Below are 19,523 nucleotides of genomic sequence, written 5' to 3' on the forward strand. Positions count from 1 at the left end.
TCCGGGTCCCCGGGTTCAGGGCGGCCATTTCAGCACCGCCCGCCGGGTCTGCCCCACTGCCTGTCCCGCCATGTTGTTCCCTGTTCCCGTCCTCCCTGCCCTGTGCCCCACACTGTGCCCCCTGCCCCACACTGTGCCCCCTGCCCCACACTGTGCCCTCTGCCCCCTGCCTCACACTGTGCCCTCTGCCCCCTGCCTCACACTGTGCCCTCTGCCCTGTGCCCCACACTGTGCCCCCTGCCTCACACTGTGCCCTCTGCCCCCTGCCTCACACTGTGCCCTCTGCCCCCTGCCTCACACTCTGCCCTCTGCCCTGTGCCCCACACTGTGCCCTCTGCCCCACACTGTGCCCTCTGCCCCCTGCCTCACACTGTGCCCTCTGCCCCCTGCCTCACACTGTGCCCTCTGCCCTGTGCCTCACACTGTGCCCTCTGCCCCCTGCCTCACACTGTGCCCTCTGCCCCCTGCCTCACACTGTGCCCTCTGCCCTGTGCCTCACACTGTGCCCTCTGGCTCACACTGTGCCCTGTGCCTCACACTGTGCCCTCTGCCCTGTGCCTCACACTGTGCCCTCTGCCCCCTGCCTCACTCTGCCCTCTGCCCCTACCCTGTGCCTCACACTGTGCCCTCTGCCCTGTGCCCCCTGTCCCGCTGCCCTGTGCCTGCTGCCCCCCGCTGCCCTGTGCCCCTGCGCCTGCTGCCTTGTGCCCTCTGCCCCCTGTGCCCTCTGCCCCCCTGCCTTGTGCCTGCTGCCCTGTGCCCTCTGCCCCCCTGCCTTGTGCCCTCTGTACCTGTGCCTCACCCTGTGCCATCTGGATGTTTGTTTCTAGAGGTTGTCGCTCAGTGGGAAGGTGGCACTCCTCACCGGAGCCAGCTCGGGGATCGGAGCGGGCACGGCCGTCCTGTTCGCCAAACTGGGAGTCAAGCTGGCACTGAATGGACGGAACGTGGAGAACCTAACCAAGGTGGGCAAGGTGTGCGAGGAGGCCGGGCAGTACAAGGTGAGTGCCAGCACTTACTGCACTTGGTGTCATTACACCATGTCAAAGCGGGGTGCGGAGGGAGCGAGCAGGCTAAGTGGGTCAGTGCAATGTTCTTGTGAAGTGTGAACAAATTTTTATTTATTTAATTTTCTCTGCCCCTCTCCGGCTTCCAGCTCCTCTTCAGTAACTCATTCAAAAGGAAAAAGATCTTGCCTTTTATATAGCGCCTTTCGCTGTCCAAAGCACTTTACAGCCAATGAAGTACTTTTGAAGTGTAGTCACTGTTGTAATGTAGGAAACACAGCAGCCAATTTGCGCACAGCAAGCTCCCACAAACAGCAATGAGATAAAGACCAGATAATCTGTCTTTTAGTGATTGTTGGTTGAAGATAAATCTTGGCCAGGACACCGGGGAGAACTCCCCTGCTCTTCGAATAGTGCTGGGGGATCTTTCACATCCACCTGAGAGCAGACGGGGCCTCGGTTTACCGTCTCATCCAAAAGACGGCCCCTCCGACAGTGCAGCACTCCCGCAGTACCGCACTGGAATGTCAGCCTGGATTATAGGCTCAAGTCTCTGGAGTGAGACTCGAACCCACGACCTGCTGACTCGGGTGAGAGAGCGATACCGCGCTCTTCATATCTGTGTTTGCTCATACCGAGCAGCATCCTCTGAATCTGCGCTCAGCGGCGAGAACGCTGTCACTGAGTCATGGCTGCTCGTTCTTGATGTATGCACCAGAATTGAAGTGTGTTTATAGCCAAGTTGGATCCCGCCCTCAACCTTTGCAGCAGGGGGCGACTGGTAGCGATCAGGAGCTGGACACCCTGGCTGAATTACCACCTCTCTTGCTCTGGGCACTGAGTCCAATTGTATGTCTCCTCCTACACCTCACGCAGATGAGCACCGAGCGGGCTGGACCCCGGCACCTGGTGGTCTGCACGATTCGGAGCCCTACACCCCTCCCCCTCCCCCCTTCCCCGATCTACCCCACTCACCCCTCCCCCTCCCCGTCTACCCCACTCACCCCTCCCCCTCCCCCGACTCTCCCACTCACCCCTCCCCCTCCCCGTCTACCCACTCACCCCTCCCCTCCCCCGACTCTCCCACTCACCCCTCCCCCTCCCCCCGTCTACCCCACTCACCCCTCCCCCTCCCCCGTCTACCCCACTCACCCCCTCCCCCCTCCCCCTCCCCCTCCCCCGACTCTCCCACTCACCCCTCCCCCTCCCCCGACTCTCCCACTCACCCCTCCCCCTCCCCCGACTCTCCCACTCACCCCTCCCCCTCCCCCGTCTACCCCACTCACCACCTCCCCCCTCCCCCGCCTCCCCCACTCCCCCCCTCCCCGCCTCCCCCACTCCCCCCTCCCCCGTCTCCCCCACTCACCCCTCCCCCGTCTCCCCCACTCACCCCTCCCCCGTCTCCCGCACTCACCCTCCCCCGTCTCCCCCACTCACCCCTCCCCCGTCTCCCCCACTCACCCCTCCCCCGTCTCCCCCACTCACCCCTCCCCCGTCTCCCCCACTCACCCCTCCCCCGTCTCCCCCACTCACCCCTCCCCCGTCTCCCCCACTCACCCCTCCCCCGTCTCCCCCACTCACCCCTCCCCCGTCTCCCCCACTCACCCCCTCCCCCGTCTCCCCCACTCACCCCTCCCCCGTCTCCCCCACTCACCCCTCCCCCGTCTCCCCCACTCACCCCTCCCCCGTCTCCCCCACTCACCCCTCCCCCGTCTCCCCCACTCACCCCTCCCCCGTCTCCCCCACTCACCCCTCCCCCGTCTCCCCCACTCACCCCTCCCCCGTCTCCCCCACTCACCCCTCCCCCGTCTCCCCCACTCACCCCTCCCCCGTCTCCCCCACTCACCCCTCCCCCGTCTCCCCCACTCACCCCCTCCCCCGTCTCCCCCACTCACCCCTCCCCCGTCTCCCCCACTCACCCCTCCCCCGTCTCCCCCACTCACCCCTCCCCCTCCCCCGTCTCCCCCACTCACCCCTCCCCCGTCTCCCCCACTCACCCCTCCCCCGTCTCCCCCACTCACCCCCTCCCCCGTCTCCCCCACTCACCCCTCCCCCGTCTCCCCCACTCACCCCTCCCCCGTCTCCCCCACTCACCCCTCCCCCCGTCTCCCCCACTCACCCCTCCCCGTCTCCCCACTCACCCCTCCCCCTCCCCGTCTCTCCCCCTCCCCCATCTCTCCCTCTCCCCCTCCCCCGTCTCTCCCCCTCCCCATCTCTCCCCCTCCCCCTCCCCCGTCTCCCCCCCTCCCCCTCCCCCTCCCCCCCTCCCCCTCCCCCCCTCACTCCCCCCTCCCCCTCCCTCCCCCCCTCCCCCCTCCCCCCTCACTCCCCCTCCCCCTCCCCCGTCTCCCCCCTCCCCCTCCCCCGTCTCCCCCCTCCCCCTCCCCCCGTCTCCCCCCCCTCCCCCTCCCCCGTCTCCCCCCCTCCCCCGACTCTCCCACTCGCCCCTCCCCCGACTCTCCCACTCGCCCCCACTCGCCACTCCCCCTCCCCCTCCACTCACCCCTCCCCCGACTCTCCCCCTCCCCCGTCTCCCCCACTCACCCCTCCCCCTCCCCCTCCTCTCCCACTCACCCCTCCCCCTCCCCCGACTCTCCCACTCACCCCTCCCCCTCTTCTCCCACTCACTCCTCCCCCTCCCCCGCCTCTCCCACTCACCCGCCTCTCCCACTCACCCCTCCCCTGTCTCCCCCACTCACCCCTTCCCCCCCTCCCACTCACCCCTCCCCCTCCCACTCACCCCTCCCCCGTCTCCCCCACTCGCCCCTCCCCCGCCTCTCCCACTCACCCCTCTCCCGCCTCTCCCACTCACCCCTCTCCCTCCCCCGACTCTCCCACTCACCCCTCCCCCTCCCCCCTCCCCCCCCACTCGCCCCTCCCACTCCCGTCTCCCCCACTCGCCCCTCCCCCTCCCCCGCCTCTCCCACTCACCCCTCCCCCGCCTCTCCCACTCACCCCTCCCCCGCCTCTCCCACTCACCCCTCCCCCTCCCCCGACTCTCCCACTCACCCCTCCCCCTCCCCCGTCTACCCACTCGTCCCTTCCCCTCCCCCGACTATCCCATTCGTCCCTTCCCCTTTCCCGTCTCCTCCCCCTTCTATTCCCGTCTCCCCTGTCACACTCATCACCTCCTTCCCGCTTCCCCCATTTCGGTACCCAACTCCTACAATCCTGTAGTTTGGGGGGTGGGGTGGGGTTCATAACATAACATAAGAAGCAGGAGTGGGCCACACGGCCCCTCGAGCCCGCTCCGCCACACGGCCCCTCGAGCCTGCTTCAATAAGATCAGGGCTGATCATTGACCTCAACTCCACTTTCCCGCCCGATCTCCATATCCCTCGATTCCCCGAGAGTCCAGAAATCTATCGATCTCAGCCTTGAATATACTCCAAGACTCAGCATCCACAGCCCTCTGGGGCAGAGAATTCCAAAGATTCACAACCCTCTGAGTGAAGAAATTCCTCCTCATCTGAGTCTTAAATGGCCGACCCCTTATCCTGAGACTGTGACCCCTAGTTCTAGACTCTCCAGCCAGGGGAAACAACCTCTCAGCGTCTACCCTGTCAATCCCCCTCAGAATCGTGTATGTTTCAATGAGATCACCTCTCATTCTTCTAAACTCCAGAGAGTATCGGCCCATTCTACACAATCTCTCCTCATAGGACAGCCCTCTCATCCCAGGAATCAATCTAGTTTTGTTGCAGCACCTCCGAGGCAAGTATATCCTTCCTTAGATAAGGAGACCAAAACTGTGCCCAGTACTCCAGGTGTGGTCTCCCCAAGGCCCTGTACAATTGGAGCAAGACTTCCTCACTCTTATACTCCAAACCCCCTGCAATAAAGGCCAACAGGCCACTTGCCTTCCTTATTGCTTGCTGTACCTGCAGGCTAGCTTTCTGTGTTTCTTGCACAAGGACACCCAAATCTCTCTCAACACCAACATTTGAAAGTTTCTCACCATTTAAAAAATATTCTGTTTTTTTCTATTCTTCCTACCAAAGTGAACATTTCCCCACATTATACTCCATCTGCCACCTTACTGCCCACTCACTCAGTCTATCTATATCCCTTTGCAGACTCTGTGTGTTCTCCTCACAGCTTACTGTCCCACCTAGCTTTGTATCGTCAGCAAACTTGGATACATTACACTTGGCAGGGGATGGGATACGGAGTGGAGCTATAGTAGGGGGTGATGCACCGCCAAATATAGAGGAAAAAAACAAGTCAGTCTGGAAGGCAGAGCAAATATGTAATGGCACAAGGGAGTATGGCAAGGCTGGATGGCATTTATTTAAATGCAAGGAGTCTTGCGAGTAAGGCGGATGAATTGAAGGTGGGAGTACGATATTGTTGCTATCACAGAGACATGGTTGAGGGAGGGGCAGGACTGGCAGCTCAATATTCCAGGGTATAGAATCTTCAGGCGAGACAGAGGGGGGTGTCGCAATATTAATCAAGGAGTCAATTACTGCTGTAAGGAGGGATGATATCTTAGCAGGTTCCTCTAATGAGGCCATATGGGTAGAACTTAAAAACAAAAAGGGGGCAAGCACTTTGCTGGGAGTGTACTATAGGCCCCCAAACAGTCAGGGGGAGATAGAGGAACAGATATGTAGGCAAATCTCAGAAGTGTAGAAATAATAGGGTAATAATAGTGGGGGATTTTCAACTTCCCCAATATTAACTGGGATAATCAGAGTGTGAAAGGCTTAGAGGGTGCGGAATTCTTAAAATGCATCCAGGAGAGCTTTTGAGCCAGCATGTAGAAAGTCCTACAAGAGAGGGGGCGGTACTGGACCTAATTCTAGGGAATGTGGCTGGGCAAGTGGTAGAAGTGACAGTAGGAGAGCATTTTGTTGACAGTGACCATAATTTGGTGAGATTTAAGGTAGTCATGGAAAAGGACAAAGATGGACCGGAAATAAAGGTTCGAAATAGGGGGAAGGCCGATTTTAATATGATAAGGCAGGATCTGGCCAAAGTAGACTGGGATCAGCTACTTGTAGGAAAATCCACTTCAGAGCAATGGGAGTCTTTCAGAAAGGAAATTGAGAGAGTACAACGCCAACATGTTCCTGTAAAGGTCAAGGGTGGGACCAACAAGCCCAAGCAACCCTGGATGTCAAGGGATATACAAGAATGGATTAGGAAAAAAAGGGAGGCTTTTGGCAGATACAAAGGACTAAAAACAGTGGCAGCCCTAGAGGAGTATAGAAAGTGCAGGGGGTACTTAAAAAAGAAATTAGGAGAGCGAAGAGTGGGCATGAAAAAACACTGGCGGGCAAAATAAAGGAAAATCCCAAGGTGTTTTATAAGTATATTAAGGGCAAGAGGATAACCAGGGAAAGAGTAGGGCCCATTAGGGACCAAAGTGGCAATCTGTGTGTAGAGCCGGAAGATGTAGGTGAGGTTTTAAATGAATATTTTGCACTTGTGTTCATTATGGAGAAGGTCAATGTAGGCATAGAAATCTGGCAGGGGGATTGTGATATACTTGAACAAATTAGTATTGAGAGGGAGGAGGTACTAGCGGTTTTAGTGGGCTTAAAAGTTGATAAATCCCCAGGCCCAGACGAGATGTATCCCAGACTGTTGTGTGAGGCAAGGGAGGAGATTGCAGGGGCTCTAACACAAATTTTCAGAACCTCTCTGGCCACAGGGGAGGTGCCAGAGGACTGGAGGACAGCTAACGTAGTACCATTATTCAAGAAGGGTAGTAGGGATAAACCAGGGAATTACAGGCCAGGGAGCCTAACATCAGTGATAGGGAAATTATTGGAAAAAATTCTGAGGGACAGAATTAGTCTCCACTTGGAGAGGCAAGGATTAATCAAGGATAGTCAGCATGGCTTTGTCAGGGGGAGATCATGTCTGACCAATTTGATTGACTTTTTCGAGGGGGTGACTAGGTGTGTGGATGAGGGTAGTGCAGTTGATGTAGTCTACATGGACTTCAGTAAGGCTTTTGACAAAGTCCTGCATGGGAGACTGGTCAAGAAGGTAAGAGCCCATGGGATCCAGGGCAATTTGGCACATTGGATCCAAAATTAGCTTAGTGACAGGAGGCAGAGGGTGATGGTCGAAGGTTGTTTTTGTGACTGGAAGCCTGTGTCCAGTGGTGTACCGCAAGGATCGGTGCTGGGTCCTTTGCTGTTTGTAGTGTACATCAATTATTTAGATATGAATGTAGGAGGTATGATCAGTAAGTTCGCAGATGACACGAAAATTGGTGGAGTGGTAAATAGCGAGGAGGGAAGCCTCAGGCTACAGGATGATATAGATGAGATGGTTAGATGGGCAGAACAGTGGCAAATGGAATTTAACCCTGAAAAGTGTGAGGTGATGCATTTTGGGAGGACTAACAAGGCAAGGGAATACACAATGAATGGTAGGACCCTAGGAAGGATAGAGGATCAGAGGGACCTTGGTGTGCATGTACATAGATCCCTAAAGGCAGCAGGACAAGTAGATAAGGTGGTTAAAAAGGCATATGGGATACTTGCCTTCATTAGCTGAGGCATAGAATATAAGAGCAGGGAGGTTATGATGGAGCTGTACAAAACGCTGGTTAGACCACAGCTGGAATACTGTGTGCAGTTCTGGTCGCCACACTATATAGGAAGGATGTGATTGCATTGGAGAGGGTGCAGAGAAGATTCACCAGGATGTTACCTGGGCTGGAGCGCTTCAGCTATGAAGAGAGACTGGACAGGCTGGGGTTGTTTTCCTTGGAGCAGAGAAGGCTGAGGGGGGACCTGATTGAGGTGTACAAAATTATGAGGGGCATAGATAGGGTAGATAGAAAGGAACTTTTCCCCTTAGTAGAGGGGTCAATAACCAGGGGGCATAGTTTCAAGGTAAGGGGCAGGAGGTTTAGAGGGGATTTGAGGAAAAACTTTTTCACCCAGAGGGTGGTTGGAATCTGGAACTCACTGCCTGAAAGGGTGGTAGAGGCAGGAACCCTCACAACATTCAAGAAGCATTTAGATGAGCACTTGAAACGCCATAGCATACAAGGCTACGGACCAAATGCTGGAAAATGGGATTAGAATAGACAGGGCTTGATGGCCAGCGCAGACACGATGGGCCGAAGGGCCTCTTTCTGTGCTGTATAACTCTATGACTATGACTCGGTCCCTTCATCTAGGTCATTAATATAGATGGTAAATAGCTGAGGCCCCAACACTGATCGTTGCAGCACCCCACTAGTTACTGCCTGCCAACCTGAAAATGATCTGTTTATCCCTACTCTCTGTTTTGTGTCTGTTTACCAATCCTCAATCCATGCTAATACATTACCCCACAACCCCATGAGCCCTAATCTTGTGTAACAACCTTTTATGTGGCACCTTATCGAATGCTTTTTGAAAATCCAAATATACTACATCCACTGGTTCCCCATTGTCTACCCTGCTAGTTACATCCTCAAAAGCTCTAATAAATTTGTCAAATGCGATTTCCCTTTCATATAACCATGTTGACTCTGCCTAGTCATGGTATGATTTTCCAAGTGCCCTGTTACCACTGCCTTAATAATTGATTCCAGCATTTTCTTGACGACTGATGTTTTTTTTAAGTTGTTATGGGATGTGGGCGTCGCTGGCAAGGCCAGCATTTATTGCCCATCCCTAGTTGCCCTTGAGAAGGTGGTGGTGAGCCGCCTTCTTGAACCACTGCAGTCCGTGTGGTGAAGGTGCTCCCACAGTGCTGTTAGGTAGGGAGTTCCAGGATTTTGACCCAGTGACGATGAAGGAACGGCCGATATACTTCCAAGTCAGGATGGTGTGTGACTTGGAGGGGAACTTGGAGGTGGCGGTGTTCCTATGCGCCTGCTGCCCTTGTCCTTCTAGGTGGAAGAGGTCGCGGGTTTGGGAGGTGCTGCCGAAGAAGCCTTGGCGAGTTGCTGCAGTGCATCTTGTAGATGGTACACACTGCAGCCATGGTACGCCGGTGGTGGAGGGAGTGAATGTTTAAGGTGGTGGATGGGGTGCCAATCAAGCGGGCTGCTTTGTCCTGGATGGTGTCGAGCTTCTTGAGTGTTGTTGGAGCTACACTCCGGCTAACTGGTCTGTTCCCTGTTTTCTCTCTCCTTCCTTTCTTGAATAGCTGGTTTACATTTCCTACCTTCCAATCCACTGGGACCGTTCCAGAATCTAGGGAATTTTGGAAGATCACAACCAATGCATCCATTATCTCTGTAGCCACCCCTTTTAGAACCCTCGGATGTCGGCCATCAGGTCCAGGGGATTTCTCGGCTTTTAGACTCATTAGTTTTTCAAGTATTTTTTCTCTACTGATAATTACGTTACGTTCCTCACCCTCATTAGCTCCTCGGTTCCCCACTATTTTTGGTCTGCTTTTTGTGTCTTCTACTGTGAAGACAGATACAAAATATTTTTTTAAAGTCTGCCATTTCCTTATTTCCCCATATTAATTTCTCCTGTCTCAGCCTCTAAGGGACCAACGCTTGCTTTAGCTATTCTCTTCCTTTTTACATACTTGTCGAAGTTCTTATCTGGTTTTATATTTCTTGCTAATTTACTCTCTCTTTACTCCCTTTTTATAAATGTTTTGGTCATCCTTTGCTGGTTTCTAAAGCTCTCCCACTCCTCAGGCTTATTGCAACTATTCGCCACCTCTTTTAATTTAATACTTTCCTTAACTTCTTTAGTTAGTCACGGATGGATCACTTTCCTTGTGGAGTTTTTATTTCTCAATGGAATGTATATTCGTTGAGAATTATTAAATATTTCTTTAAAATTTTGCCATTGCTTATAATCTAATTTCCCAATATACCTTAGCCATCTCCCCTCATACCTATGTAATTGGCTTTGTTTAAGTTTAAGACTCCAGTTTCAGACTTAAGAATGTCACTCTCAAACTCAATGTGAAATTCCACATATTATGATCACTCTTCCCTAGAGGATTCTTTACTATGAGATTACTAATTAATCCTGTCTCATTACACAAAACAAGATCTAAAATAGCATGTTCCCTAGTTGGTTCCATGATGTATTGTTCTAGGAAACATAAGAACATAAGAAATAGGAGCAGAAGTAGGCCATACGACCCCTCGAGCCTACTCCGCCATTCAATAAGATCATGGCTGATCATCGACCTCAACTCCACCTTCCCGCCCGACCTCCATATCCCTTGATTCCCCTAGAGTCCAAAAATCTATCGATCTCAGCCTTGAATATACTCAAAGACTCGGCATCCACAGCCTTCTGGGGCAGAGAATTCCAAAGATTCACAACCCTCTGAGTGAAGAAATTCCTCCTCATCTCGGTCTTAAATGGCCGACCCCTTATCCTGAGACTATGCCCCCTAGTTCTAGACACTCCAGCCAGGGGAAACAACCTCCCAGCGTCTACCCTGTCAATCCCCCTCAGAATCTTGTATGTTTCAATGAGATCACCTCTCATTCTGTGAAACTCCAGGGAGTATCGGCCCATTCTGCACAATCTCTCCTCATAGGACAGCCCTCTCATCCCAGGAATCAATCTAGTGAACCTTCGTTGCACCGCCTCCAAGGCAAGTATATCCTTCCTTAGATAAGGAGACCAAAACTGTGCCCAGTACTCCAGGTGTGGTCTCCCCAAGGCCCTGTACAATTGGAGCAAGACTTCCTTACTCTTATACTCCAGGCCCCTTTCAATAAAGGCCAACATGCCATTTGCCTTCCTTATTGCTTGCTGTACCTGCATGCTCACTTTCTGTGTTTCTTGCATGAGGACACCCAAATCTCTCTGAACACCAACATTTGAAAGTTTCTCACCTTTTAAAAAATATTCAGTTTTTCTATTCTTCCTACCAAAGTGAATAACCTCACATTTCCCCACATTATATTCCATCTGCCACCTTACTGCCCACTCACTTAGTCTATCTATATCCCTTTGACAGGCTCTGTGTTCTCCTCACAGCTTACTGTCCCACCTAGCTTTGTATCGTCAGCAAACTTGGATACATTACACTCGGTCCCTTCATCTAGGTCATTAATATAGATTGTAAATCGCTGAGGCCCCAACACTGATCCTTGCGGCGCCCCACTAGTTACAGCCTGCCAAACTGAAAATGATCCGTTTATCCCTACTCTCTGTTTTCTGTCCGTTAACCAATCCTCTATCCATGCTACTATATTACCCCCAATCCCATGAGCCCTTACCTTGTGTAATAACCTTTTATGTGGCATCTTATCGAATGCCTTTTGGAAATCCAAAGATACCACATCCACTGGTTCCCCTTTATCTACCCTGCTAATTACATTCTGAAAAAACTCTAATAAATTTGTCAAACACGATTTCCCTTTCATAAAACCATGTTGAATCTGCCTAATCATGTTATGATTTTCTAAGTGTCCTGATACCACTTCCTTAACAATGGATTCCAGCAGTTTCCTGACAACTGATGTCAGGCTAACTGGCCTGTAGTTCCCTGTTTTCTCTCCCTCCTTTCTTGAATAGCGGCGTTACATTTGCGACCTTACAATCAGCTGGGACCATTCTAGAATCTAGGGAATTTTGGAAGATCAAAACCAATGCATCCACTATCTCTTCAGCCACCTCTTTTAGAACCTAGGATGTCAGGTCCAGCGGATTTGTCGGCTTTTAGTCCCATTAGTTTCTCTAGTACTTTTTCTCTACTTATATTAATTACGTTAAGTTCCTCACCCTCATTAGACCCTTTTTGGTCTGCTTTTTTGTGTCTTCTACTGTGAAGACAGATACAAAATATTTGTTTAATGTTTCTGCCATTTCCTTATTCTCCATAATAATTTCTCCTGCCTCAGCCTCTAAGGGACCAACGTTTACTTTTGCTACTCTCTTCCTTTTTATATACTTGTAGAAGCTCTTACAACATGCTTTTATATTTCTTGCTGGTTTGCTCTCATTCTGTTTTTTCCCTTTTTATGGATTTTCTGGTCATCCTTTGCTGGTTTCTGAAACTCTCCCAATCCTCAGGCTTATTACTATTCTTCGCAACTTTATTAGAAACATAAAAGATAGGAGCAGGAGTCGGCCATTCGGCCCCTCGAGCCTACTCTGCCATTTAATGAGACCATGGCTGATCATCCAAACTCAGTACCCTGTCCCTGCTTTCTCCCCATATCCCTTGATCGCTTTAGCCTTAAGAAATATATCTAACACATTCTTGAATATATTTAATGAATTGGCCTCTACTGCCTTCTGTGGTAGAGAATTCCACAGGTTCACCACTCTCTCGGTGAAGAAATTCCTCCTCATCTCTGTCCTAAATGGCTTACCCCTTATCCTTAGACTGTGACCCCTGGTTCTGGACTCCCCGACCATCGGGAACATCCTTCCTGCATCTAGTCTGTCTAGTCCTGTTAGAATGTTATAAGTTTCAATTAGATCCCCTCTCATTCTTCTAAATTCCAGTGAATATAAGCCTAATCGACCCAATTTCTCCTCATACATCATTCCTGCCATCCCAGGTAACAGTCTGGTGAATCTTCGCTGCACTCCCTCCATGGCAACAACATCCTTCCACAGATAAGGCGACCAAAACTGCACACAATACTCAAGATGTGGTCTCACCAAGGCCCTGTACAACTGCAGCAAGACATCTTTGCTCCTGTACTCGAATCCTCTTGCTATGAAGGCCAACATACCATTTGCCTTCTTAACCGCCTGCTGCACCTGCATGCTTACCTTCAGCGACTGGTGCACAAGGACACCCAGGTCTTGTTGCACTTCCCCTTCTCCCAATCTATAGCCGTTCAGATAATAATCTGTCTTCCTGTTTTTGCCACCCAAGTGGATAACCTTGCATTTATCCACATTATACTGCATCTGCCATGCATCTGCCCAATCACCCAACCTGTCCAAATCATACTGGAGTTTCTTGGCATCCTCCTCACAGCACACGCCCACCCAGCTTTGTGTCGTCTGCAAACTTGCAGATATTACATCTAGTTCCCTCGTCTAGATCATTAATATATATTGTGAATAGCTGGGGTCCTAGGACCGATCCCTGTGGTACCCCACTAGTCACTGCCTGCCACTTGGAAAAAGACCCATTTATTCCAACTCTTTGCTTCCTGTCTGCCAACCAGTTCGCTATCCAAGTCAGTACCTTGCCCCCAATCCCATGTGTCTTAACTTTACACGCTAATCTCTTATGTGGGACCTTATCGAAAGCCTTCTGAAAATCCAATACACCACATCCACTGGTTCTCCCTTCTCTATTCTACCAGTTACATCCTCAAAAAATTCCAGTAGATTAGTCAAGCGCGATTTACCTTTTATAAATCCATGTTGATTTTGTCCGATCCTGTCACTGTTTTCCAAGTGCTCTGCTATTACATCCTTTATAATGGACTCTAACATTTTCCCCACTACCGATGTCAGGCTTACCGGTCTATAATTCCCCGTTTTCTCTCTACCACCTTTTTTAAATAGTGGGGTTACATTAGCTATCCTCCAATCCATGGGAACTGTTCCAGAGTCTATAGAATTTTGGAAGATGACCAGCAATGCATCTACTATTTCTAGGGCCACTTCCTTAAGTACCCTAGGATGTAGATTATCAGGCCCTGGGGATTTATCGGCCTTCAATCCCGTCAATTTCCCTAACACCATTTCCCTACAAATAGTGATTTCATTCAGTTCCTCCCTCTCATTAGACCCTATGTTCCCTGACATCTCTGGGAGGTTATTTGTGTCCTCCTTTGTGAAGACAGAACCAAAGTATGTATTTAATTGGTTAGCCATTTCTTTGTTCCCCATTATAAATTCCCCTGATTCTGACTGCAAAGGACCTACGCTTGACTTCACCAATCATTTTCTCTTCACATATCTATAGAAGCTTTTACAGTCAGTTTTTATGTTCCCTGATAGCTTACTCTCATACTCTATTTTCCCCTCTTAATTAATCCTTTTGTCCTCCTTTGCTGAATCCTAAACTGCTCCCAATCCTCAGATTTGCTGCTTTTTCTGGCCAATTTATATGTCCTCTCCTTGGATCTTATGCTATTCCTAATTTCCCTTGTTAGCCACGGTTACGCCACCTTTTTTGTTTCATTTTTATGCCAGACAGGGATGAACAAATTCTGTAGTTCATCCATGCGATCTTTAAATGTTTGCCATTGCCTATCCACTGTCAACCCTTTAAGTAACGTTCCCCAATCCATCCTAGCCAACTCGCGCCTCGTACCATCGTAGTTTCCTTTATTTAAATTCAGGATCCTAGTCTCTGAGTCAACTACTTCACTCTCCATCTTAATGAAGAATTCTATCATATTATGATCGCTCCTCCCCAAGGGGCCTTGCACAACAAGATTGCTAATCAATCCTTTCTCATTACATAATACCCAGTCTAAGATGGCCTGATCTGTAGTTGGTTCCTCGATATATTGGTCCAGGAAACCATCCCGTATACACTCTAGGAATTCCTCCTCCACAGTATTGGTTAGCCCAATCTACATGTAGATTAAAGTCACCCATGATAACTGCTGTGCCCTTATTGCACGCGTCTCTAATTTCCTGTTTAATGCCATCCCCAACCTCGGCATTACTGTTTGGGGGTCTGTATACAACTCCCACTAATGTTTTCTGCCCCATTGGATTTCTGAGCTCTACCCATACAGATTCCACATCATCAGAGCTAATATCCTTCCTTACTATTGTGTTAATCTCCTCTTTAACCAGCAATGCTACCCCACCTCCTTTTCCTTTTTGCCTGTCCTTCCTGAATATTGAATACCCCTGGATGTTGAATTCCCAGTCTTGGTCACCTTGAAGCCATGTCTCCGTAATTCCTTCTGGACTCAATATCGAGTTCAACAATTTCAGATCATAGCCTTGGCCCCCATTACATTTTTACATATTTTTTATCCACACCTTTGTTTTGGCCCTCCCCCCCCCCCTTTTTTTTTTCTCTCCCACATGGCAGCTGTCTCTCTGCCAGCGCATTTCACACCTAATCTGAACCGTCTTTTGTTTCCACTAGTCCAATCACCATCTCGTCTGGTTTTGAATACCTCTTAATGTCTCTTCACTTCTCTTTTGTTCTTTCATCCCCATTTCCCAACCCCCAAACTGGCCTTTTAATCGGTTTCATTTCCTGTGCTTTTTTCAGTCCTGACGAAGGGTTTTGACCTGAAACGTTGACTATTTCTCTCTCCACAGATGTTGCCTGGCCTGCTGAGTTTCCAGCATTTTCTGTTGTTATTCCCAATTATATCATATCCGTTTACATCTATTTGCGCAGCTAATTCATCCACCTTATTACGAACGCTCCTCGCATTAAGACACAAAGCCTTCAGGCTTATTTTTTTAACACTCTTCGTCCTTTTAGAATTATTATTTACTGTGGCCCTGTTTGATTTACACACTTGATTTCTCTGCCTTCCACTTTTGCTTTTCTCCTTCCTGTCTTTTGCTTCTATCCTTGCTTCCCTTTCCTCTGTCTCCCTGCACAGGTTCCCAACCCCCTGCCATTTTAGTTTAAAGCCTCCCCAACAGCACTAGCAAACACTCCCCCTAGGACATCGGTCCCGGTCCTGCCCAGGTGCAAACCGTCCAGTTTGTACTGGTCCCACCTCCCCCAGAACCGGTTTCAAAGTCCCAGGAATTTGAATCCCTCCCCCTCACACCATTCCTCTAGCCACGTATTCATCTGAAATATCCTTCTGTTTCTACTCTGACTAGCACGTGGCACTGGTAGCAATCCTGAGGTCCTATTTTTTAATTTACCTCCTAACTTCTTTTAATCTAATGCTATCCTTAACTACTTTAGTTAGCCACGGTTGTTTCACTTTTGTCATGGAGTTTTTGTTTCTCAATGGAATGTATTTTTGTTGAGAATTATGAAATATTTCTTTAAATGCTAGTCACTGCTTATCTACCGCCATACCTTTTAATCTATTTTTCCAATCTACCTTAGCCAGCTCGTCCCTCATACCTATGTAATTGGCTTTATTTAAGTTTAAGACTCTAGTTTCAGACTTGGGCAAGTCACTCTCAAACTTAACGTGAAATTCTAATATATTATGATCACTCTGCCCCAGAGGATCCTTTACTATGAGATTGCTAATTAACCCTGTCTTATTACACAGTACAAGATCTAAAATAGCCTGTTCCCTGATTGGTTCCATGGTCTATTCTAGGAAACTGTCCCGAATGCATTCCATGAACTCGACCTCCAGACTGCCTTTGTCAATTTGATTTGTCCAGTCTATATGAAGATTAAAGTCCCCCAAGATTATTGTATTACCTTTGTTGCAAGCTCCTACTATTTCTTGATTAATACTCTGTCCAACGGTACAGCTACTGTTAGGGGGCCTATATACCAATCCTACCAGTGTTTTCTGCCCCTTGTTATTCCTTATCTCCACCCATACTGATTCTACTTCCTGGTCTTCCGAGCCGAGATCCTTTCTCTCCACTGTGCTTATGTCATCCTTTATTATCAAGGCTACACCCCCTCGATTTCCAATCTGCCTGTCTTTACAAAACGTCAAGTACCCTGGAATATTTAGTTCCCAACCCTGGTCACCTTGCAACCGTATCTCTCTCTAATGGCTATTAGATCAAACCCATTTATCTCTATTCATAGAGTCATAGAGGGAGGCCATTCGGCCCATCGAGTCCGTGCCAGCTCTCTGTAGAGCAATCAAGTCAGTCCCATTCCCCCGCTCCATCCCCCGCTCTATCAATTCATTAAATATATTCAAGGAGGAGTTAGATATATTTCTTAAGGCTAAAGAGATCAAGGGATATGGGGAGAAAGCAGGGACCGGGTACTGAATTTGGATGATCAGCCATGATCTCATTGAATGGTGGAGCAGGCTCGAGGGGCCAAATGGCCTACTCCAGTTCCTATGTCGCCCTGCAAGTTTATTTCCCTCAAGTGTCTATCCAGTCTCCCCTTGAAAACATTGAGTGTCTCCGCTTCCACCACTTCCGTCAGCAGCAAATTACAGGTGCCACTAATTTTGTTTATTCGTTCATGGGATGTGGGCATTGCTGGCAAGGCCAGCATTTATTGCTCATCCCTAATTGCCCTTGAGAAGGTGGTGGTGAGCCACCTTCTTGAACCGCTGCAGTCCGTGTGATGAAGGTGCTCCCACAGTGCTGTTAGGGAGGGAGTTCCAGGATTTTGACCCAGCGACGATGAAGAATCGGCCGATATATTTCTACATCAGGATGGTGTGTGACTTGGAGAGGAACTTGGAGCTGGTGGTGTTCCCATGCGCCTGCTGCCCTTGTCCTGCTAGGTGGAAGAGGTTGCGGGTTTGGGAGGTCCTGCCAAAGAAGCCTTGGCGAGTTGCTGCAGTGCATCTTGTAGATGGTACACACTGCAGCCACGGTACGCCGGTGGTGGATGGGGTGCCAATCAAGCGGGCTGCTTTGTCCTGGATGGTGTCGAGCTTCTCGAGTGTTGTTGGAGCTGTATTCATCCAGGCAAGTGGAGAGTATTCCCTCACACTCCTTACTTGTGCCTTGTAGATGGTGGAAAGGCTTTGGGGAGTCAGGAGGTGAGACACTCGCCGCAGAATACCCAGACTCTGACCTGCTCTTGTGGCCACAGTATTTATGTGGCCGGTCCAGTTAAGTTTCTGGTCAATGGTGACCCCCCAGGATGTTGATGGTGGGGGATTCGGCGATGGTAATGCCGTTGAATGTCAAGGGGCGGTAGTTAGACTCTCGCTTGTTTGAGATGGTCATTGCCTGGCACTTCTGTGGTGCGAATGTTACCCGCCACTTATCAGCCCAAGCCTGAATGTCGTCCAGGTCGTGTTGCATGTGGGCATGGACTGCTTCATTATCTGAGGAGTTGTGAATGGCGCTGAAAACTGTGCAGTCATCAGTGAACATCCCCACTTCTGACCTTATGTTGGAGGGAAGGTCATTGATGAAGCAGCTGAAGATGGTTGGGCCTCGGACACTGCCCTGAGGAACTCCTGCGGCGATGTCCTGGGGATGAGATGATTGACCTCCAACCACCACCACCATCTTCCTTTGTGCTAGGTATGACTCCAGACAGTGGAGAGTTTTCCCCCCGATTCCCATTGACGTCAGTCTTACTAGGGCTCCTTGATGCCACATTTGGTCAAATACTGCCTTGATGTCAAGGGCAGTCACTCTCACCTCACCTCTGGAATTCAGCTCTTTTGTCCATGTTTGGACCAAGGCTGTAATGAGGTCTGGAGCCGAGTGGTCCTGGTGGAACCCAAACTTAGCATCGGTGAGCGGGTTATTGGTGAGTAAATGCTGCTTGATAACACTGTCGATGACACCTTCCATCACTGTGCTGATGATTGAGAGTAGACTGATGGGGCGGTAATTGGCCAGGTTGGATTTGTCCTGCTTTTTGTGGACAGGACATACCTGGGCAGTTTTCCACATTGTCGGATAGATGCCAGTGTTGTAGCTGTACTGGAACAGCTTGGCTAGAGGCGCGGCTAGTTCTGGAGCACAAGTCTTCAGCACCATAGCCGGGATGTTGTCGGGGCCCATGGCCTTTGCTGTATCCAGTGCGCTCAGCCGTTTCTTGCTATCACGTGGAGTGAATCGAATTGGCTGAAGACTGGCTTCTGTGATGGTGGGGACCTCAGGAGGAGGCCGATATGGATCATCCACTTGGCACTTCTGGCTGAAGATGGTTGCAAACGCTTCAGCCTTGTCTTTTGCACTCGTGCTGGGCTCCACCATCATTGAGGATGGGGATATTCATGGAGCCTCCTCCTCCGTTAGTTGTTTAATGGTCCACCACCATTCATGACTGGATGTGGCAGGACTGCAGAGCTTTGATCTGATCTGTTGATTGTGGGATTGTTTAGCTCTGTCTATAACATGCTGCCTCCGCTGTTTAGCATGCATGTAGTCCTGTGTTGCAGCTTCCTCAGGTTGGCACCTCATTTTTAGGTACGCCTGGTGCTGCTCCTGGCATGCTCTTCTACACTCGTTGTTGAACCAGGGTTGATCACCTGGCTTGATGGTAATGGTAGAGTGAGGGATATGCCGGGCCATGAGGTTACAGATTGTGGTGGAATACAATTCTGCTGCTGCTGATGGCCCACAGCACCTCATGGATGCCCAGTTTTGAGCTGCTAGATCTGTTCTGAATCTATGCCATTTAGCACGGTGGTAGTGCCACACAACACGATGGAGGGTGTTCTCAGTGTGAAGACGGGACTTCGTCTACACAAGGTCTGTGCGGTGGTCACTGCTACCAATACTGTCATGGACAGATACACCTGCGACAGGTAGATTGGTGAGGATGAGGTCAAGTAGATTTTTCCCTCGTGCTGGTTCTCTCACCACCTGTCGCAGGCCCAGACTGGCAGTTATGTCCTTCAGGACTCGGCCAGCTCGGTCAGTAGTGGTGTTACCGAGCCACTCTTGGTGATGGACATTGAAGTCCCCCACCCAGAGTACATTCTGTGCCCTCGCTACACTCAGTGCTACTTCCAAGTGGTTTCATCAGCTGAGGGTTCCCAGGGCCACTCCCTCCTGCCTGTGCCACCACACCTGGTGGGACAGGACATAC

General features: G+C 50.3%; 1 protein-coding gene and 1 long non-coding RNA gene across 3 annotated transcripts in view; one reads left to right on the forward strand and one right to left on the reverse strand.

Moving 5' to 3' along the window:
* LOC147101944 (uncharacterized) overlaps window positions 1–19,523 on the reverse strand; it is a 395,113-nt gene that overhangs the window by 300,771 nt on the left and 74,819 nt on the right. The window lies entirely within an intron of this gene.
* Window positions 1–19,523, forward strand: part of LOC147101945 (uncharacterized) — a 71,388-nt gene that overhangs the window by 41,289 nt on the left and 10,576 nt on the right. For both annotated transcript variants that reach the window (XM_085965962.1, XM_085965963.1), the window contains exon 2: window positions 831–1,001. In XM_085965962.1, the coding sequence (XP_085822088.1) occupies window positions 831–1,001 (171 nt within the window). The remainder of the gene's footprint in view (window positions 1–830; window positions 1,002–19,523) is intronic.

Source organism: Somniosus microcephalus, chromosome 23, assembly GCF_052327205.1.
Source record: "Somniosus microcephalus isolate GS21.2 chromosome 23, FLI_Smic_1.0, whole genome shotgun sequence".
Classification (NCBI taxonomy): Eukaryota; Metazoa; Chordata; class Chondrichthyes; order Squaliformes; family Somniosidae; genus Somniosus; species Somniosus microcephalus.